The sequence below is a fragment of the Eumetopias jubatus genome, unplaced genomic scaffold (assembly GCF_037043125.1).
Source record: "Eumetopias jubatus isolate StellerSeaLion01/CBP00866 unplaced genomic scaffold, mEumJub1_p1.0 scaffold_11, whole genome shotgun sequence".
Classification (NCBI taxonomy): domain Eukaryota; kingdom Metazoa; phylum Chordata; class Mammalia; order Carnivora; family Otariidae; genus Eumetopias; species Eumetopias jubatus.
Window position 1 is genome coordinate 85,624,130 of NW_028274817.1, and position 22,329 is coordinate 85,646,458.

The 22,329-nt window shown below is 42.0% G+C and overlaps 1 protein-coding gene and 1 pseudogene across 2 annotated transcripts; one reads left to right on the plus strand and one right to left on the minus strand.

Annotated features, from left to right (window-relative positions):
• Positions 1–525: 525 nt before the first annotated feature.
• Positions 526–1,469, minus strand: LOC114216707 (retinol dehydrogenase 12 pseudogene; annotated as a pseudogene).
• Positions 1,470–11,856: 10,387 nt separating this feature from the next.
• Positions 11,857–21,896, plus strand: ZNF630 (zinc finger protein 630). 2 transcript variants are annotated; one of them, XM_088028814.1, is made up of 4 exons: positions 11,857–11,892; positions 19,187–19,313; positions 19,574–19,669; positions 20,081–21,896. In XM_088028814.1, the coding sequence occupies exons 1-4, from the start codon at positions 11,872–11,874 to the stop codon at positions 21,805–21,807; spliced, it is 1,971 nt and encodes a 656-aa protein (XP_087884940.1). In that variant the 5' UTR covers positions 11,857–11,871; the 3' UTR covers positions 21,808–21,896. The 2 variants fall into 2 exon arrangements, with proteins under 2 accessions (XP_087884940.1, XP_027969271.2); XM_028113470.2 differs by lacking the exon at positions 11,857–11,892 and adding an exon at positions 11,949–12,147.
• Positions 21,897–22,329: the final 433 nt, after the last annotated feature.

Genomic DNA, 22,329 nt, shown 5'->3' on the forward strand with positions numbered 1-22,329 from the left:
GAAGAAATCAAAGTTGGCCAAGGTTAACCAAAAATTTCCTGAGTATTTCCTGAATGACTAGTATTTCCTGAGTGACTAGTATTTCAAAGACGAAAGTGATCAGTCAAAAGTTTAAGTCTTAGAGTCCTTGGAAATACGTAATGCTGATGCTCCTGTCACCTCAGCTAAGCATGCTGGCTGGCATTTCTGGTATTGGTGAGAAAATTGCCCCTGTTTCCCAGGCCCTTCTTCTTTCCCCATGACCAGCCTGGGATCTGCCCTGTCCTCCTGCCCCAAGAGAGCAGCCAGTTCTTGTAAGTCCTGGAGAAGAATGCTCTGCAGGTGTGAAATGTCTTGTACCTTGAGCCAGCTTCACAAGAAAGGTGGGTATGCAAAGGTTTCTAGAAGGGTCTGGAGGATCAGAGCAGGGCAGAATTTTCAACAGTAGCCAGCCAGAAGGACAGTCTTTCAGGGTAGGCCTTCTCCTTTGTCCCCCTTCATTATGGCTGGACTGGTCCCAATAAAGCTGTGACTCTTCCATCATCTCTACTCCCACTGTATTTTTAGAAGCCTACAGTGACATTCCACAGGTACTCAATGGTTTTGCTATTTCAGACCCTTGGGGACACCCAGATCCTCTTGCAGTCACCGAAATACTTGCCACACAGGGGCTCCAGGCTCTCAGCTAAGGCACAGTGAAGCCTGGTCTATGCCCCCTACCATGTTGACTTGATGAAGGGGGAGAAGAGCCTTCAGAGCAGGCACAGCAGGCAGGAGTCCCAGACCAGCTGGGAGTGGATGACGCCTGGATGCACTGCATGACCCTTGTGCCTTGGAGTCTCTTGGCCAGTTCCCAACTAAAAATACATTGGCCACCTTGCTGTGGCAATGAGCAAAATCCCTGGCTATAGTGCTTCTCACCCTGGAGGCTGTGGAAGTGAATCTTGCCAGCATGGTGGGTTACTGATGACAGGTTTATCACTTGTGAGGACACAGACTTTTTCAGTGGCACCAGGAGCAAGTGGGTACAAAGGAAGTGGCCGAGGTGGTTGACTCCCAGATGGGTTTCAAAGTCACCAGCTGTCTTGGAATACCGATACACCATCACTCCTGCATTGTTGATCAGAATAGGGAGCTGCTTTTTCTCTGCCAGAAAGTCCTTAGCAAAGGCTCAGATGGATTTGGTATTGGATGGGTCCAGTTTCTGAACTGGCATCTGAGGGTTGTTTGTATTGGCCTGGATTTCACTGGCCAGCAGATTATCCCTTCAGCATATCTCAGAAGGCACTGCATCCTTGGGTTTCTCTACTACCAAGGTCTCTGGCCGTCTCCTTGCGGATGCCACTGTTGGCTCTGGTGATTACCACTATCTTCCTGGGAAACTGCATGCTTGTTTTCCAAACCCCAGCAGCAAAGAGCTTCCTAATGGATAGAGCTATCACATATAGGAAAGAAAGGAAGGCGGTGAGCAGTCCCAAGACAACCAGCATCTTTTAAATATTTTTAGTTGCTGCTTTAGCAAAAGCAGCTTTTCCTCCAACTCTGGCTGGGTCTCCTGTTCTGGCTCCAACCCTTGGCTGCTTCTCTCTCCCCCTCCTTTAGCTTCTTTAGCTCCTGGGCTCTCACTAACAGCTTGTGGTTGCATTTAGGGCCCGCCCAGATAATCCAGGATAATCTCTTTATTTCAACAGCCTTAATTTAATCCTATTTGCAAAGAACCATTTTCCAAATAAGGTAACATTTACAGGTTCCAGGGATTATGACCTAATGTCTTTGGGGCCATTATTCAGCCTACTATAAGGAGTAAGTCAGACATTTTTGTTCTGAAGTTCTAGGATCACTGGGTTTTGAAAGGGGTGACTGGAGCTTTCTGAGGCCACATGGGCAGAAGTCGGTGCAACCTGGTGGGAGGAGGGTGGGTTCTGTGGTCAGATAGACCTGAATTCACTCCCCAGTCGCAACATCTGATGACCTTGGGCAAGTCACTCAACCTTTCTGACTCTCCATTTCTCCCTCTGTGAAATGAGGTAGTAACTGCTTCTCTCTCACAGGGCTGTTATAAGTTGCACTTAGCACAGGGCTAGGCACATTGTGAGTGATCAACAAACATTAGCTGTTCGTATTAAATCAGGAGCATGTTGACAATAATAACATGCACTTATTCTGTGTTTACTTTCTTCTGGGTTCACAAGGGATTTTAACATACACTCCCAGGAAGATGTAGATGGCCTTATTGCCCCATGTCACAGATGTAGATTCAAGAGGCCAGGATTTGCCCAGAGTCAGCCAGTCAACAAATAGCAGAGGAAGAGATGAAGACCATGTATGGCTGATCTTTCAACGCAACTCGAGTCTCTATCACAGGAGGGGATTGTAAATCCCAGCACATGCAGAGAGCATATGTAAATGATAAACACATCTGCAAACAGGAAAGTCTGTGGCCATTTGTAAGGAGGGACTTGCCAACTCTTGCAGGTGCAGACTCTGGTGTGGAAAACCAGGATGGTGTACATGTCTGTGCTCAGTACTTTTCCACAAAGACAACAAGAGACTCTGCACCAGTGGTGGTGACAGACCCCTGTATGAGAGCAAAACCTGAACCAGGACCCAGGATGCTGTGGACCTTTTGACTCCAGGATGAATGGATGAAAAGGCCAGCATCATGTGGCTCTGGGAGTTTCCCATGATTTCCCAAGAACACTGTTTGTTGAGCCCAAGATTTTTTCACTCTGTAGTATATTTCCACTTCTTTAAAAAAAAAAATCAACTTTAGGGGCACCTGGGTGGCTCAGTCTGTTAAGCATCTGCCTTTGGCTCAGGTCATGATCCCAGGGTTGTGGGATTGAGTCTTACATCAGGCTCCCTGCTCAGTGGGGAGCCTGCTTCTCCCTCTGCCTGCCGCTCCCCCTGCTTGTGCTCTCTCTCTGTCAAATAAATAAATAAAATCTTTTTAAAAAAATTCAACTTTAGGGTGCCTGGGTAACTCAGATGGTTACGCGTCTGCCTTCAGCTCAAGTCATGATCTCAGGGTCCTGGGATCGAGCTCTGCATCAGGCTCCCTGCTCGATGGGGAGCCTGCTTCTCCCTGTCCTTCTACTGCTCCCCTGCTTGTGCTCTCTCACTCTCTCTGTCAAATAAATAAATAAAATCTTAAAAAAAAATAAATAATTTAACTTTCTATTGAAGTATAGCATAAAGATGGAATCTTGGGGCTCCCGGATGGCTCAGTCATTAGGCGTCTGCCTTTGGCTCAGGTCATGATCCCAGGGTCCTGGGATCAAGCCCGGCCTCGGGCTCCCTGCTCAGAGGAGAGCCTGCTTCTCCCTCTCCCGCTCCCCCTGCTTGTGTTCCCTCTCTCTCTGTGTCTTTCTCTGTCAAATAAATAAATAAAATCTTTAAAAAAAAAGATGGAATCTTGCACAAATTGTAACTTTATCATTTGACAGAGGTCGGGGAACTCAGGATTTGAGAGTTGGTGTTAATTTTCCTCAAGGTAAATCATTGCTGTTGAGTATGAGATCAGAAAAACATATCTGACAGTTTCATGGTTCAACCACTTAGACTTTCTTGCATGTATTTCTGGTATAATTGGCCATGCAGACTATTGTTATCCGTGACATTGAAAAACAGCTTTATTGAGATATAATTGACATATAATAAATTGTACATATTAGAAATATACCATTTGATAAGTTTATATATTACATATATATATTCACCATAATCAAGGTAGTAAACATATTCATCACTCTCTCATCCCCACTGATGCTATCACTAAAAATTAGTTTGCATTTTATAAAGTTTTATATAAATAGAAACTATTTATGCACTATGTACCCTTATTTGAATAGTTTCCTTCACTCAGTATTATTTTGAGATTCATCCATGTTGTGTTGTATAGATACACTCTAATTTGTTTATTCATTCATCTCTTGATAGACATTTGAGTTGTTTTCAGTTTTTGACTATTACAAATGCACTTGCCATGCAAACATTGTACAAGTCTTTGTATGGACATATATTTTCTTTTCTCCTGGGTCAAAACCTAACAGTGTAAAAGCTGGATCATATGGTAGGTGCATGGTTAGATTTTATTTTATTTAATTAATTTTTTTAAGATCTTATTTATTTATTTGACAGAGAGAGACACAGCGAGAAAGGGAACACAAGCAGGGGGAGTGGCAGAGGGAGAAGCAGGCTTCCTGCTGAGCTGGGAGCTCAATGTGGGGCTCGATGTGGGGCTTGATCCCAAGACCCTGAGATCACTACCTGAGCCAAAGGCAGACACCCAACCATCTGAGCCACCCAGGGGACCCGGGCTATTTTCTTATTGTAGAGTTTTGTGAGTCTTTTTACATTCAGATACACGTTTTTGCAAAGACTTTTCCCAGTCTGTGGCTTGTTTTTCCATTATCTTAACTGTGTCCTTTAAAGAATGGATTTTTTAGTTTTGATGAAATCTAATTTATCAATTTATTCTTTTGTAAATTTTGCTTTTGTTGTCAAATCTAAAAAATCTTTGCCTAACTTAATGTCACAAATCTTCCCCTGTGGTTTCTTCCAGAAGTTTTATACTTTCAGGTTTTAAATGTAGGTCTATGATCCATTTGGAGTTAATTTGTGAATATGGTGCAAGGTATGGGTCCAAGTATGTTCTTTTGCATTTCTATATCTAATTGTTCCAGCATTATTTGTTGAAAAAGCCATCCTTTCCTTACCGCATGGTCTTTGCATCTTAAAAAAATTAGTTATAACCCACATATATGTGTGGGTTTATGTCTAGAGTATCTACTTAGCTCCATTTATCTGCTATTTGATCTTTACACCAATATCACACAGTGTCAATTACTGTAGCTTTATAATAATTCTTGAGTCAGTGTTAAGCCCTCCAACTTTGTTTTTCTTTTTTAAGAGTTGTTTTGCCTATTCTAGATACTTTGCATTTATTTTTATTTTTTAAAGATTTTATTTATTTATTTGACAGAGAGAGGCACAGCGAGAGAGAGATATAAGCAGGGGGAGTGGGAGAGGGAGAAGCAGGCTCCCTGAGGAGCAGGGAGCCCGATGCGGGACTCCATCCCAGGACCCTGGGATCATGACCTGAGCCGAAGGCAGATGCTTAATGACTGAGCCACCCAGGTGCCCCGATACTTTGCATTTCTATATGAATTTTATTTATTTATTTGTTTGTTTGTTTATTTATTTAAATTTAAATTCAATTAGCTAACGCCTAGTACATCATTAGTTTCAGATGTAATGTTCAATGATTCATCAGTTGCACATAATGCCCAGTGCTCATCCCATCACGTGCCCTCCTTAATGCCCATCACCCAGTTGCCCCACCCCCCCACCCCCCTCCCCTCCAGCAACCCTCAGTTTGTTTCCCAGAGTTAAGAGTCTCTCATGGTTTGTCTCCCTCTCTGATTTCTTCCCATTCAGTTTTCCCTTCCTTCCCTTATTGTCCTCTGCACTGTTTCTTATATTCCACATATGAATGAAACCAAATGATAATTGTCTTTCTCTGATTGACTTATCTCACTTAGCATAGTACCCTCCAGTTCCATCCATGTTGATGTAAATGGTAAGTATTCATCCTTTTTTTAAAAAGATTTTATTTATTTTTTGACAGAGAGACAGCGAGAGAGGGAACACAAGCAGGGGGAGTCAGAGAGGTAGAAGCAGGCTTCCCACTGAGCAGGGAGCCCGATGCGGGACTCGATCCCAGGACCCTGAGACTATGATCCGAGCTGAAGGCAGATGCTTAACGACTGAGCCACCCAGGTGCTCCAGTATTCATCCTTTCTGATGGCTGAGTAATATTCCATTGTATATATATATACCACATCTTTATCCATTCATCTATTGAAAGACATCTCGGCTCCTTCCACGGTTTGGCTATTGTGGACATTGCTGCTATGAACACTGGGGTGCAGGTGCCCCTTCATTTCACTACATCTGGATTTTGGGGTAAATAACCTAATAGTGCAATTGCTGGGTTGTAGGGTAGCTCTATTTTTTTTTTAAGATTTTATTTATTTATTTGAGAGACAGTGAAAGTGAGAGAGATCACAGAGGGAGAGGGAGAAGCAGACTTGCAGCTGAGCAGGGGGATCCCGATGTGGGACTCGATCCCAGGACCCCAGGATCATGACCTGAGTCGAAGGCAGTCGCTTAACCAACTGAGCCACCCAGGCGCCCTAAAGTACCTAATTTAGAAAGTAAAGAAACATCCATATTTTATAGTCTAGAAAATTTAAATCTGTGCTTTCAAAAGAGACCTTACATGAAATGCATACATGAGTCAGCAAGTGTATTTATCGATATATATTTATACAAAAGATGTATTATAAAGCTAGGGGATCTGGTGAGGCTGGGCAAGTTATTTACCAAATGAAGGCGAGTGCCTGTGGAAAAATTCTGTGACAGGCAAGTTAAAGTAAGCTGAGGAAAGCCACAGGGCCAGCCCTCTACAGGCACACCTTGTTTTTTTTATTTGTTTTTTAAAGATTTTATTTATTTATTTGAGAGAGAGAGAGCGAGCGAGCATGGGGAGGGGCAGAGGGAGAGGGAAAATCAGACTCCCTGCTGAGCAGGGAGCCTGATGTGGGGCTCGATCCCAAGATCCTGAGATCATGACCTGAGCGGGAAGCAGTTGCTTAACTGACTGAGCCACCCAGGCGCCCAGGTAGCTCTATTTTTAACGTCTTGAGGAACCTCCACACTGTTTTCCAGACTGGCTGTACCAACTTGCATTCCCACCAACAGTGTAAGAGTGTTTCCCTTTCTCCACATCCTTGACAACATTTGTTGTTTCCTGTCTTGTTAATTTTAGCCATTCTGACAGGTGTAAGGTAGTATCTCATTGTGGTTTTGATTTGTATTTCCCTGATGACAAGTGAGGTTGAGCATTTTTTCATGTGTCTTTTGTTCTTTATGAATTGTAGAATCAGCTTGTCAGTTTCTACCAAAAATCTTGCTGAGGTTCTTATTTAGATAACATTAGATTTATAGATAAATTTGGGGAGAATTGACATTTTAACAATATTGACTTTTCCAATCCACGAATGAGGCATATCTCTCCATTTATTTAGATCTTACTTAGTTTCTCTCAGCAATATTTTGTAACTTTCAGTGTATAGATCTTTCACATGCTTTGTTAAATGTATCCCTAAGTGTTTCATGATTTTTATAATGTTGTAAATGATATTGGTTTTTAAATTCAATTTCTGATTGTTCATTGCTGGTATATAGGCATACAGTTGGTTTTTGTATATGGATCTTGTATCCTGCAAACTTGCTAAACTCACTTATTAGATCTAGTAGTTTTTTTTAAAGATTTTATTTTATTTTTTAAAAGATTTATTTATTTATTTGAGAGCGAGAGAGAGAGGGTGTGAGCGGAAGGAGGGAGGGGTAGAGGGAGAGGGAGAGAATCTTCAGCAGACTCCCTGCTGAGTGCAGAGCCCAATGCAGGCCTCCTGGCTCTCTCTCATAGCCCTGAGATCATGACCTGAACTGAAATCAAGAGTCAGACACCTCACTGACTGAGCCACCTAGGAACCCCTCAAGATTTTATTTTTTAAGTAATCTCTCCACCCAATGTGGGGCTTGAACTTAAGCTCCAAGAGGAAGAGTCGCATGCACTACCGACCAAGCCAGCCAGGTGCCCCAAATCTAGTAGCTTTTTAATAAATCTATTGGATTTTCTACAAAGATGGTCACGTCATCTCTGACATTGTCTTTTTTTTTTTACAACGAACTTGCTTTTAACCACAGATTTGTCATTTTAATGTGTTCTTCATTTAATACTTCACCATAAAATATGTATAGAAAAGTGAAAACAGAAGCCATCCCATAAAACCTTTTACTGAGTTTTCACTATCATACTCACTATCAGTAAACCATTAGAACAGTGGTTCTCAACCAGGGATGATTTTGCTCCCCAAAGGACATTTGGCAATGTCTGCAAAATTTTGTCACAACTTGGATGAGGGGGCTACTGGCATCTAATGGGTAGAGCCCAGGGATGATGCTAAACATCCTATAATACACAAGGTAGGCTCCCGACAAAGAATTATGTAGCCCAAAATGTCAATGGTGTTGAGGTTGAGAAATTCTGCACTAGAAATCAGTACATACACAGATGTGATCCTCACAATAAATGTCCTTATGCAGATAACACGATGTTGATAGATGTAGCAGGGCTCATTTAAATTTCATATCAATTTTATCCTTTCCTCAAATCCTGTGAAAACTGTACCTTTTCTTTTACTTGGTGAGATGTCCCACGGTTCTTCTGATATGCAGTTTCCCTCATTGAAAAGGGTCAACAAACTTGACATTGTTGGACTGTAGGTTTGTTTCTGGTGTTTTTAGGTTGATCAAGCTAGAACAAAGTCATGCTGTGGAATCAGATTCTCCATTGTGAAATGTGTTTCTGGGAAACTTGACTGGTCCAGAAACTGGAGGAATGGGAGTGGACCTGATGATCCACACTGCTGCAAAAATCCAGATGCCGCTGCTCATCAAATCCCGAGTAATTTATCCAGTGTTTTTCCCCCTTTGGCCCAGAGGTTCCATGGCTCCACTGGCCCCTGACCCCTAATTCCTTTGAACCTACAGAGCTGCAAAGCAAAGTAACTTAGGCCATCTGCCGTGAAACCTGGGAGACAGGCTCCTCCCCTGAGGCCTTTGGATCCACTGGTGCAGCTGGTATGTCCTGGTACCTGGAGGCAGAGGGTTGGACAAAACAACCTGCTGGGGCATAGGCAGCACAGAGAGGGGACACTTCCTGCAGCTCTATACCAAGGGTGTCAGATACAGGTTCTTCACTCCTGCTCTGAGGATACCCTGGCCACTCCTGGGCAGAGGTAGTTTCTCTGCTTCCTTTAGTCCCTCCCAAGTCCCTTCTGAGGCCGCTTCAGTGGGAGGAAGGCATCAATTCTCAGCTCCTGACCTTTTTCCTTGGGGTTGTTTTTCACAGGTTTCACTAGACATGTGAATTTATCTTGGAGGCGGGGGCAGTTAAATATCTCTCACAGGCCTCTCTCCTTCTCCCACACTCTCTCTCTTTTGTTCTTCTCTCCTCTTTACCTCTTGACTAAAGGTGCTGGCTGCAGCATCTCGAGCTGATGTCCAAAGCCTAATACAACCACAACAGGGCCAGTGACATTGTCCTTAATCACCTGTTGCTGTCACATCCTGGGGGACCCTGATAGTGCTAACACCCTGTTGAGGTCACCAGGGCATCAGTCCCCTCCCAGCCTTGAATGAAACAATTCACCGCAAACCACCTCTGAAGATGTGGCATCAACCACGAGGGAGGCAGCCGGGGTGTGATGAGGAACTCTCAGCATCATCTTCCTGCCTCGGGCCAAGACTCCTGAACTGGAAAGGGCCCATCTAGTCAGCCCTGCCTCTCCCCACGCTGTAGGTTTTCATAATGATGTTTTTTTTTTTCTTTACTTATACCTACAAACTTCTTGTTTTTGAAAAAAAAAACACCTTAAAGTATATTTTGCATAATTAACTAGACTTTATTTAGAGGACAACTTTAATTCATGTTTGTTAGTTAGAAAAACAATTTTCTGTAACATTTTATTTCCTACCATTGTAGCAATTACTCTAGAGATGAGAACAATATATTGGCCACTCTGGTGTACAGGACAAACTTTATCTTTTTTTAAAACCTAAATTAAATAAAATAGTGAAACTCCTCAATTTCTGAGTCTTTAGACTGTACGATCTAACAACTAAGAGCTCAGGTGAACCCTATCTCCTTTAACACATCACACCCCGAGAGTCCAGAAGGCAGGGACATTTGCAATCAGGGCTTTGGAAACATTTACTGCAGAAGGGAACTGGAGCATAGAATCATGGAGAACACATCTCCCAGGGACCAGCACACTTTCACCCTGAGCCTGAACATGAAATAATAATGAATCTCTATCCCTCAGATATGAACTTTGGTCCTGGTCCTCTGTTAATTCTTCCACTCTCATAGACACTCAGGTCTGCCCTTGCACCTGGTTCTCTGCTCAGTTTTCTCTCTACACAGCCTTCTATTAATGCTTCTGCCACTAATACTCCACTTGTTGGGGCATTTAATGTAGGTCTCTGTCAACAAGTTATTCTATCATCAATGTACTCTGTCATGAAAAGCAAACCTGAGTCTTTACTTCTATCAATGCCTAACCCGATCTGTGAATGAAATCCAAGGCTATTAACATTAGTTTTCCCCAGTGATCTATATATTAAATCCAGATTGCTGTTATAGATTTTACCATCAATGTCCCTCTTCTCTGACCTTGGCTCTGGCTGTCTATTAAATCTTTATTCATCAGTGACCTTTAGCTTTAACCTTAAACCCAGGGCTCTGTTAAGTATTCTGCCATCAATGTGTCTGTGTTCTAGATCTTAAACCTGGGCTTCTGTTAACTTTTCCACCATCAATGCTCCTATGACCATTACCTAGGGTCCAGGGGTGTCTACTGAGATTTCCATCAGTTTCCTTTGTTCTGACCTTGAACCCAGGCCTTTGAAAAAATTCTGAAAAAATAAAAGCCTGGGCCCCTTATTGATACCCATCTGGTTTGAATTCAAACCTGATCTACTATTGGTAGTCTTTCCCTATTAATACATTGTGTCTCAATCAAGTCTTCCACCACCATTGACCCTCTAATTTGTTATCTTACATGGAAAAAGGGACTTTGCAGATATGATTAAATTAAAATCTCGAGATGGGAAGATTATTATGGATTATCCAGATGAGTCCAATGTAATCACAAGGGTCCTTATAAGAAGGAAAGAGGAGGGTCAGAGTCAAAGACGGTGTGATGGAGGAAGCAGAAGGTCATAGAGACTTGAGGAGGCTACACTTCCTAATTAGTCATTATTTTACCTTCAGTGTCCTTTGATCTAGAAGTAAGATTTTTTAAAAAGATTTTATGTGTTTATTTATTTGAGGCGGGGGAGAGCAGAGAGGGAGAGTGAGAGGGAGAAGCTGACTCCCCGCTGGGCAGAGAGCCCCGTGTGGGACCCGATCCCATGACCCTGAGATCATGACCTGAGCCGAAGGCCGACTCTTAACTCTTAACTTGTTAGTTTTCTCAATCCATGAACCTTGGTAGAGGTCTTGACTATTTCGCCATCAGTACTCTATTTTGTAGATCTAGAATCCGAGCCTTTGTTAACTATTCAATCCCATTCCGGGCTGACCTCAAATCTAGTCTTTTGTTAATTTTTCTAAAATCAATGCCCCTTAGGCTCTACCTTAAACCTCTGCCTCCTACTTCTTTCAGCTTTGATATGGGCTGCCAAAGGCCACATCTGCCCACTTTAGGAGAGGCGGGCAGAAAGTCTGGCCTGTGAGTGACAAGAGAGGGAGGGCCTTCTGTGTTCCAAGGAGCCAATAGAAGAGCAGGAGCGCCGCGAGGCCGAGCCTTGAGTGGCAGACGGGGAGGGGGCTCGGCCCCATTGAAGGAACAATAGGAAGGCGGGAGGGCTATGACGCCAGGCTGCGAGAGGCGGGCCGGGAGTGTGGATGAGAGGATACGTTATGTCCGAAGACTCTTCGCTTTCACCAGAGGTTTTAGAAATGAGGCTTCTGCAGAGCAATCTGCCAGGCGGTGCTTCTACCTTCCGGCCTTACCACCCCTTCCCCGCCCCCCTCCCTGGGTCCCGGTTCCCACCGAACACCCCTACCCGCACGTCGCCACGCCTTTGCTCAGGCCGGGCCTCTGCTGAGGACCGGGAACGCCCATTCACCCTCCCGGAACAGTCGCTACACATCCGAGCCTCACACTGCTTTCGAAGCACCAAATCCGAATACCCGGCCTCGGAAATATCACGGGGACTTCCCGGACCCTAAAACACATATCTCTTCAGGCTGGAATGGGAGCCTCAAGAAGCAGTGTGAGGCCCTGGCCATTTTCCTGGCCGGCGACAGAGTTCCTGGCGCAGACCGAATGACGCCATTTTTGTTACTGGTAGAGCTCGGGCTTGGAGGCTGTTGCTGAGCCTGCGAAAGATAAGCTAATGCGTCATCCAGACCCACCAAGGAGTGCTGGAGGGGAAAGGGAATTTCGGGCGATGTTGAGCCCGTTTGTGCAAGCAGGGAGCCAAGCTCGTCTTGAGAAGGAGCTTTGGGGTCCTGAGAGCAGAGCCAGGGTGAGGGGCCCGGTTGAGGGATGCGGGTCTGTGTGGTCAGTGATGGGGACACGTGGAAGGACCAATGAGGGGGTCCTTCGGGCTGAATGATGTGGAGAGCAGTGATAGGGAAGGGAGTCTGTAGGACTGTGTGTGGGACATGCGATGAGGAGTTTCTGGAAGTGAGTGACCCGGGGGGGAAGTCTGTGCAGTGAGCAATGGTGTCTGTAGGGTGAATGATGGGGTTTCTAGGAAGTGAGTGAAAGGGGCCTGGGGTGAGTGATGGAGTATGCAGTGAGCAATGGTGTCTGTAGGGTGAATGATAGGGTTTCAAGGGAGTGAGTGAAAGGGGTTTGTAGGGTGAGTGAATGGGGTCAGGGGTGAGTGATGGAGAGTTCGTTGGGTGAATGATGGGGGATCTGGGGTGAGCATTGGGGTGGTCTTTAGAGTGAGTGATGAGGGTCCATGGGGACAGGAATGGGAATACATAGGGTCAATATTGGGATTCTGTGAGGTCCATGATGGGCAGCTCTTTGAGATTGATAATACAAACATGAATAAACAAAAATCCCTGCCCTTGTGGTGTCAGCATTCCAATGGAGGCAACAGACATTGAGGCTTTACTTTGTATTTCCCTGATGACTACGTTTTCATATCTTTCTCTTAGATCCTCTTTTGTGAGTCACCTGTTCAGATCTTTTGCTCAGTTTTCTACTGGATGTCTGCCTTTTCCTTATTGATTTGTAGGACTTGTTTTTATATATTCTGATAACTACTCCTTTATCAGTGGTATGTGTTTTGCAAATATTTCTTGGATTCTTGGCTTCTCTTTTCCTCGTTGTGGCATTAAGATTTTTAGTTAACTTTGAACTGTAAAGCACAATGTAAATTTAGAGTTTTGTTATTCTCAAGTTAAAAATCAGACAATGTCCTCTGTAATTTAGGGCGAGAATTAACTTTTTAGGGCATTCAGGAATAGAGAGTTGCATCTCTGAAAACTTTGGTGCCATGACAGCTAGGGAGGAGTTCTCTGCTTTTTGTTTTCTCACCAGCTCACCCTCTAGTCACTGGCTGTGTGATCATGGATAAGTGACTAAACCTCTTTAGGCCTCAGTTTCCTCACTGTGAAATGAGGATAATAGCAGGGTCTATCCTTTGAGGCTTGGGATGATAATTAAGTGAGTTAATACCTGATTATTATCTATTCACCATGGTTTTGTAGCACTGACCTTGTATGGATCATCCATGAACTCAAGGTCAGTTCTACTCATGTAATACCCGAGAAAATAGAATAAAAGAAATTAAATGCCAAGGAATAAGATTTTGTCAGGCAGCGTTGAGCTTTGGAGGGCCACAAACCGTTGTGGTATCTTAGGGGTCAGATGTTTGTTGTTATTAAACAATTGGGAGTGTGATCTTGTGGTGTGCCTCTTCATTTTGCAGCTATATTTCCATGCTATTAACTTTATTTCCCTAATACTACTAAGCTTATGTCCATGGAAATTTTCAAACATTCAGCAAAATAGAGGGAATTATATAATAAACTCCCATCATGCCCCTCACCCAGTCTCATCAGTTGTCACCTGATGGCCACTGTTGTTTCACCTAGACCAGGGGATGGAAAACTATAGGCAGTGGGCCAAATCTGGCCCACTGCTGTTTTTATACAGCCATAAGCTAAGAATGGTTTTCACATTTTTTAATGTTTGGAAAAAAATCAGAAGAAGAATATTTTGCGACATATGAAAAGGATATAAAATTCAAATTATAGTGCTCATAAATGAGGTTTTTAAACAGTAGTATTTTAAAAAACTTTTTTAGAGAGAGAAAGGGCAATGGATGGGGGGCAGAGGGAGAGGGAGAGAGAGAATCTCAGGCAGGCTTCATGCTTGGTGTGGAGCCCAATGCAGGGCTCGATCTCACCTCCCTGAGATCATGATCTGCACTGAAATTAGGAGTCAGAGGTTTAACCGACTGAGCCACCCAGGTGTTCCATAAATGAGGTTTTATTGGGACACAACCGATAAACAGCATTGGCTTATGTATTGTCTGTGGCTCTGCTTTCGATTGCTGAGTAGTTGCCACAGAGACCGTGGGCTTCACAAATCTGAAATATTTACTATCTGTCTCTTTACAGAGAAAGTTTGCCAACCCCTAGTCTAGACCACCCATTTATTTCTCCCTCCCAGATTGTTTTTTCTTTGTTACTGATAACATAAAATGCACAAGTATTTTTTTTAAAGATTTTATTAATTTATTTGACAGAAAGAGAGCATGAGCAGGGGGTGGTGCAGGCAGAGGGAGAAGCAGACTCCCCGCTGATCAGGGAACCCGATGTGGGACTCCATCCCAGGACCCTGGGATCATGACCTGAGCCGAAGGCAGATGCTTAATCAACTGAGCCACCCAGGCACCCCTAAAATGCACAAATATTAAGTGTATAGCTAAATGAATCTTTACATATGTAGTCCTTCTTATTATTTTGAAACAAATCCCAGATGTATCATTTCATAATAAAGTCTTCATCATGTACCTGTAAAAGATAAGGTCTTAAAGGTCAATACTGTTATTCAAGGTAAAATAATTAACAATAATAACTTCAGATCATCATTGGTTAAAATTTTTAATATCATTAAATATCTAGTCAGGGCTCAAACTTTCATGATTATCTCAAAGATTTTTTTGTCTGTTCAAATTAAGATCCGTACACGGTCCACACTTTACATTTGGTTGCTGGATCTTTTGAGCCTCTTAATTGTGCCTAGTGTTATTTTAAATGGTCACCTGCCTTTCCATCCCTTGGAGGTTCCATAAATTACTTTCTCATTCCTCAGTGATTGGGCATTTTGGTTATTTTCAAAATTATGGTGTTCAAGACAAAGCTGTGATGAAAGTTCTTTCAGTTAAATTTCTGCACACATCCATGATTATTACCTTAGAACAAAGTTCTAGAAATGGAATTGCTGGTCAGTTGATAAACATAAGTTATCAATGAATTAACAAACAACACGTGTTACATTCAGCCATTGAAGAGTGGTTAACCCAGCTTCGTCTCTGAAGACTCTTCTGTACCCCACTGCACCCCCAATTGCTTTCCAAAGAGAGACAAAATGACTGAGTCCCAGTTAAGTTGTTTGTTTCCCACTTGGTTTTCCCACTGTAAAATGAGAAAGGACGATACTTTGAAAATAAGAATTAGAGAAATTTAGACAAAATAGAAGATCAAGATGCAGATGAAGTTGCTGTTAAGATACATAGATTATCTGGCCTTACTTCATATAAACTGAGCTAAACATTTTACCTTCAAGCTTCCTGGCAGCCACAGTGAAACTGGCAAAAAGGATATGTTAGATGGTTTGCATTCTCCATCAAGAGAAATCAGTTCATCTGTCCAGCTCTTCAGCAAGTCAAGATTTCTGGGACTTTAAGAAATTTATTGTTGAATTTTCCTAAAGGCCAGTGGTTTTCAGCTCAGTATGGTATCATCGATAGTCGTTTCAAAGAGGCTATTTTTAGTTAAAAATTTCTGGCAGAGGCTTGGAGGGTGGGTGGTTTCTTGGTTTTCCATGGCTCCTTTGCTGTCATCTCATAGTTTGTGGGATCATTCCCCAACTCAAGGCCAGTTCCTTCTCTGCTCTTCCATTTTATGTCTTTTTTTAAACAGTTTTTTAAAAGATTTTTATCCATCCATATGAGAGAGAGAGAACACGAGTTGGGGGGGAGGGGCAGAAGGAGAGGGAGAAGCAGACTCCCCACTGAGCAGGGAGCCCACTGTGGGGCTAGATCCCAGGACGCTGGGATCACCACCTGAGCTGAAGCCAGACACCTAACCGACTGAGCCACCCAGGTGCCCCCATTTTATGTCTTTTTATCCCCTCTTTGCAAGGGTAATGTATGTATGGTGCAAAGAATGTAAATAATACTGCAAAGTAAAAACTAGAAAGAAAGGGAAATATCTCTGTAATGTAACTTCTGCCCCTTTCCCTGGCATAACTAGTATTATGTAGTTTGGAGATGATCCTTCCAGATACATAAAACCCCTGTGTGTATAGATATATATGTATAAATGTGTATGAGTGATTTTATTATTTTCATGTATTTTTCTTTACCACACACACTGTATCTTCTGTAACTTTAAAAAAAGTACCGATAAAACCTTACCAAGAAATATAGTTTTTATACATTTTATTATGGAAAATTTCAATTTTGAACATACTCAAAAGTAGATGTTTGTGAATCCCTTGTACTTATCACTCACCTGCAAATATTATCAACTGGTGGCCAATCTTTGTTTTATCTATGGTCAATCTTCACCAACTCCTGTCATCCTCCTCCTCATCATTATCATCAAGCCAGTCTTTTATTAATGTTTTGTTGAGGATTTTTACTACTCTGTTCATGAGACATATTGGCCTATAATTTTTCTTGTATTCCTGTTTATGTTTTGGCATAACAGTTAGGCTGGCTTTATTTAACAAGTTGGGAAGTATTCTCTGAAAGAGTTTGGGTAAGATTAGTATTATTTCCTTCTAAAATATTTGGAAGAATTCTCCAGTGAAGTCATTATGGTGTGGAGTTTTCTTTGTGGGTAGGTTTTTAATTATGAATTTGCCTTATTGAAATAATATAGTACCATTCAGATTTTCTCTTTCTTTGTATGTTGGGTTTTTTTTAAAAAGATTTTATTTATTTATTTGACAGAGACATAGCGAGAGAGGGAACACAAGCACGGGGAGGTGGGAGAGGGAGAAGCAGGCTTCTCGCTGGGCAGGGAGCCCGATGCGGGACTCGATCCCAGGACCCTGGGATCATGACCTGAGCCAAAGGCAGACGCTTAATGACTGAACCACCCAGGTGCCCCTGTATGTTGGGTTTGTTAAGCTGTGATTTTCAAATAATTTGTCCAGTTTGTCTAAGTCAGGGGTCAGCAAACTTTTTCTGTAGAGGGCCAGATAGAAATATTTTAGGCCTGTCGGCCGTATGGTCTCTGTTGCAAGTACTCAGCTCTGCTTTTGTAGGTTGAAAGCAGCTGTAGACAATATGCAAACCAATGAGCATGGCTGCAATCCAATGACATTTTATTTATGGACACTGAAAGTTGAATTTCATATAACTTTCACATGCCACAAAATATTCTCCTTTGACTTTTTTCTTCAACCATTTAAAAGCGTAGAAACCATTCTTAGCTCGTGGGCCAGATTTGGCCTGTGTGCCATACTCTGCTGTCCTACGATCTGCATTCTCAAATTTCTTGTCATAAAATTGTTCATAGCATCCTTTTATTATTCTTTTAATGTTTGTAGAACACAGCCCCTTTTTGATGGGCTCTTTTATTTTATTTATTTATTTATTTATTTATTTAAGATTTTATTTATTTATTTGAGAGAGAGAGCACAGAGGGAGAGGGAGAAGCAGACTCCCAGCTGAGCAGAGAGCCTGGTGTGGGACTGAATCCCAGGACCCTGGGATCATAACCTGAGCTGAAGGCAGACGCTTAACCATCTGAGCCACCCAGGCGCCCTGCTTATTGCTTTCTAGGAGCTTTTTGTATATGAGTGATGTGAGTTTTGAAGTACACATTACAAACTTTTTTTGTGTGTGTGGCTATGTGTTGATCTATCACTCAGCCTTGTTGGCTGTCTCCTCTCACTAGATTATGAGATGCTTGAGGGAAGATACTTTTTTCAGGTGTCTTTTTTGCTGGATCCCCAATTCCTAGAACAATCCCTGGTATTCAGTGGGGTCTCACTAACAGCTTGCTGAATAAATGAATTTTTTTTCACTTAGCAGTATATCATAGAGATTGTTGCATATCAATCCTTGTTGCTTTTTATGATTGTATATGGTATTCCCTTATGGGGATTGAAGCATAATTCATCCAATCCCCCATGAGGTTGTCTTCATTATTTTGCTGTTATAAGCAGTACTGTAGTGAAATACCTTCACATATGCTGTTTTGCTCACATATATGGGTATATGTATTGAATAATTTCTAGAAATGGTATTGCTGGTCAGATAATGTGCACATTTAAAATTTTGATGGATATTGTCAAATTAATTGCCCTCAAAATATTTTGTACCAGGGTATGCCCACAATGTGAGTTTGCTCTTTTTTTGATATCTTTACCAACTTAGTGACTTATCAAACTCTCATCTTTGATAATATGTAAGAAAAACATGATGTTTTGTTTTGTCTTAATTTGCATTTCTCTTCATGTGAATGAAGTTGAACATCATTTTACATGTTTAAAAGCCATTTGCATTTCCTTCTCTGTGAATTGATGGTCATGTCCTCTGATTATTTTTTAAAAGGTCAAGTTGTTGATCTTTTTCTTCATGCTTGTAGGAACTCTATAAAGGAGAAAATTGGCTCTGTGTCCATTTACGTGTTGTGCACATATCTACTCCCCAGTTAGATGCTTGTCCTTTGAGTTTGTTTCTGATCTATTTTGTTATGCAATACATAAAGTAGTCAAATTTATCAGTGTTTTCCTTTGTGGCATCTGGGTTTTGTAGCATGCCTAGTTAGAAGAGTTTTCTCCAAATCAAAATTATTTTTAAAATCTCTCCTGTCTTTATTTTATGGCTTCTCTTTTTCTTTGTTTAAATTTTTGTTATATCCCAAATTTATTTTTGTGTATAGTGTGAAATAAGGAGTCCATCTTTACATTTCTTCCGATAGCTACCCAGTTTTGAATAATCTGTCTTTTCTGCACTTATTTATTTATTTATAAATTTTATTTTTAAGTAATCTCTACACCTCACGTGGGGTTCAAATTCACAAACCCGAGATCAGGAGTCACGTGCTCCACTGACTGAGCCAGGCAGGTGCCCCTGCACTTATTTAAAATACTCCTTTATTATATATTAAATTTCCCATTTTTATTTATATCTAGTTTTAGACTGTTTATTCTCTTCCACTAACCTTGCTAATGGCAAAATTTTACAAAGTTTTTCTCATTAAGTATGCTATACAAAAAGCTAACTAGGTATCCTACAGATATTGCTGTGGTAAAAAATGATCAGAATGAGCAGATTGTACAGGAATGTACTGTTATAGGAACCAGTGACATATGAGGATGTGGCTGTGGACTTCACCCAGGAAGAGTGGCAGCACCTGGACCCTGCTCAGAAGACCCTACACAGAGATGTGATGCTGGAGATCTACAGCCACCTGGTGTCTGTGGGTAAGGGCCCATTCTCCATGTAACAGTGAATCGAATCCTCCTCATCTTTCAGAGCTGTCAAGACCATGACCTTTATGATTTTCCATGAATAGGGTCTTTTCTTTTATAGTTTGTGTTTTACATTCATATTTTTGTTATATCTGGAATTTATTTTTGTGAGTTAAGGACCCATCTTTCCTGGGAGGCCCCTGAGACTGCTTCTTCTCCCCATGAATTTCTGAATGGCCAAGGCCAAGACCATTATAATTTTCCCTTAACAGGGTGTTCAGGTATAAAACCAGGTGTAATCTTCAAGTTGGAACATGAAGAGGACCCATGGATCATAAAGACTGAGTTGTCAAGGTGGATCCACTCAGGTAAGTAAGAATTGGGTAGACGGCTAAGAGGGCATTTTCTTCTTCTCTGACATCAATGGCCTCCTTTCTTCCTTAAAATTCATTAGGTCTGCTTTATAACATCCATCCTACATCAGCACCTTCCTAGCACTTCTGTTTGTTGCTGTTTTCTTTTTGGTTTCTATTTGATTTTATCTTTTTTTTTTTTTAAAGATTTTATTTATTTCTTTGACACACAGAGAGATAGAGAACACAAGCAAGGGGAGCGGCAGGCAGAGGGAGAGGGAGAAGCAGGCTTCCTGCTGAGCAGGGAGCCCGATGTGGGGCTCGATCCCAGGACCCTGGGATCATGACCTGAGCTGAAGGCAGACGCTTAACGACTGAGCCACCCAGGCGCCCCTGTTTGATTTTATCTTTATTTTCTTCTTTCAGACAGAGAGAAAAGCCTTGACTCTTCCCAGCAGATCATTTCTGAAGAGCTTTCATTTCAAAAGGAGATACTGGAAAAAACCCCAAAGGATAATTCATTGTATCCTCTCTTAAAAGTCTGGCATACTGATGGTCAGATAGATAGGTATCAAGGAAACCAAGACAGAGTTTTGAAGCAGGTCACAGTCACTAGCCATGAAACATTGGCCAAAGAGAAAGGTCCCAAATGTAATACATTTGGAAAAATACTTGGTGTGTGCATAGACCTTGATCCTTCGAGTAAAAAACTCTGTGATTTTGATTCATGTGAAAAGAGCTTGAAATCTAATTTAAACTCACTGACATGCAACAGGAGCCATGCAAGGAAGAACCTCATTGAGAGATTTGGATGTGGGACACCACCTAGCTATAATGATTCCTGTTCTGTGCCTGAGGAAATTTACACTGGCATGAAACCCTGTGGACATAGTCGATGTGAAAAAGGTCTCAATCATAAACAAGTCCATATTCAGTATAAGAAAAATCAAGCTGGTAAGAAACCCAATGTTTGTAACGAGTGTGGGAAAGGCTTTATTAAGAAGTCACAGCTTATTATACATCAAAGAATTCATACTGGAGAGAAACCGTTTGTATGTGGCGATTGTGGAAAAGCCTTCAGTGAAAAATCACACCTCATTGTGCATCAGAGGATTCATACTGGGGAGAAACCTTATGAATGTACTGAGTGTGGGAGGGCCTTCTCCCAGAAGTCACCCTTCATCGTTCATCAGAGAGTCCACACTGGAGAGAAACCCTATGAATGTTTTGAGTGTCAAAAAGCCTTCTCTCAGAAGTCACATCTCATTATACATCAGCGAGTGCATGCTAGAGAGAAGCCCTTTGAATGCAGTGAATGTGGGAAAGCCTTCTGTGAGAAGTCTCACCTTTTTATACACCAGATAACTCATACTGGGGAGAGACCCTATGAATGTACTGAATGTGGGAAAACCTTCCCTCGGAAAACACAACTCATCATCCATCGGAGAACACATACTGGAGAGAAACCCTATAAGTGTAGTGAATGTGGAAAAACCTTCTGCCAGCAGTCCCACCTCATAGGGCATCAAAGAATTCATACAGGAGAGAAACCTTATATATGTACTGACTGTGGAAAAGCCTTTTCCCAAAAGTCACACCTTACTGGACATCAAAGACTTCATACTGGAGAAAAACCTTATATATGTACAGAATGTGGAAAAGCCTTCTCTCAGAAGTCACCTCTTATTATACACCAGAGAATTCATACAGGGGAGAAACCCTATGAGTGTAGTGACTGTGGCAAAACCTTCTCCCAGAAATCACCCCTCATTATTCATCAGAGAATTCATACAGGGGTGAAACCCTATGAGTGTACTGAGTGTGGTAGGGCCTTTTCCCTGAAGTCACATCTCATTATACATCAGAGAGCTCATGCTGGAGAGAAACCATATGAATGTAGTGAATGTGGAAAGGCCTTCTGTGAGAAGTCTCCATTAGCTGTACATCAAAAAATTCACACTAGGGAGAAACCCTCTGAATCTGCTGAATATGGGATGGCTTTTTCCCGGAAATCACAGATGATCACATATCAGAGAACACACACAGGGGAGAAACCTTCTAAATGCAGTGACTGTGGGAAGGTATTCTGCCAGCATATATACCTCACTGGACATCAGAATCCACATAGGAGAGAAACCTCATATATGTACTGATTGTAGGAAGGTCTTCCCAGAAGTCAGACCTCACTGTGCATGAAAAAACTCACACTGAACAGAAATTCTATGGATGTGTTGGACATGAAAAAAATGTGGCACCTCCTTAACTGTAGAATAGACTCATATGTTCCTAAGTATTTCTTTTTTTCTTTAAAGATTTTATTTATTTATTTGAGGGGGTGGGGAGGAGGAGAGGGAGAAGGACAAGCAGACTCTGTGCTGAGCTTGGAGCCCAACGTGGGGCTTGATCTCAGGACCCTGAGATCATGACCTGAGCTGAAATCGACTGAGCCACCCAGCCACCCCAATTCCTAAGTATTTCTGATTACCCTTCCACAGAATGATCTGGTCAGGCTCTCAGAAGATTTTCAACACTGTAAATATGGAATGCATTTGTTCACAAAGTATCCCATCCCCCCTCACAGAATAAATGTGTCTGGAACAGTTAGCACTGTTTTGGTGTTATTTGGTCCTTGAAGGTATTGTAGAACTCTCCTTGAATTTATTTGGGTATGGTGC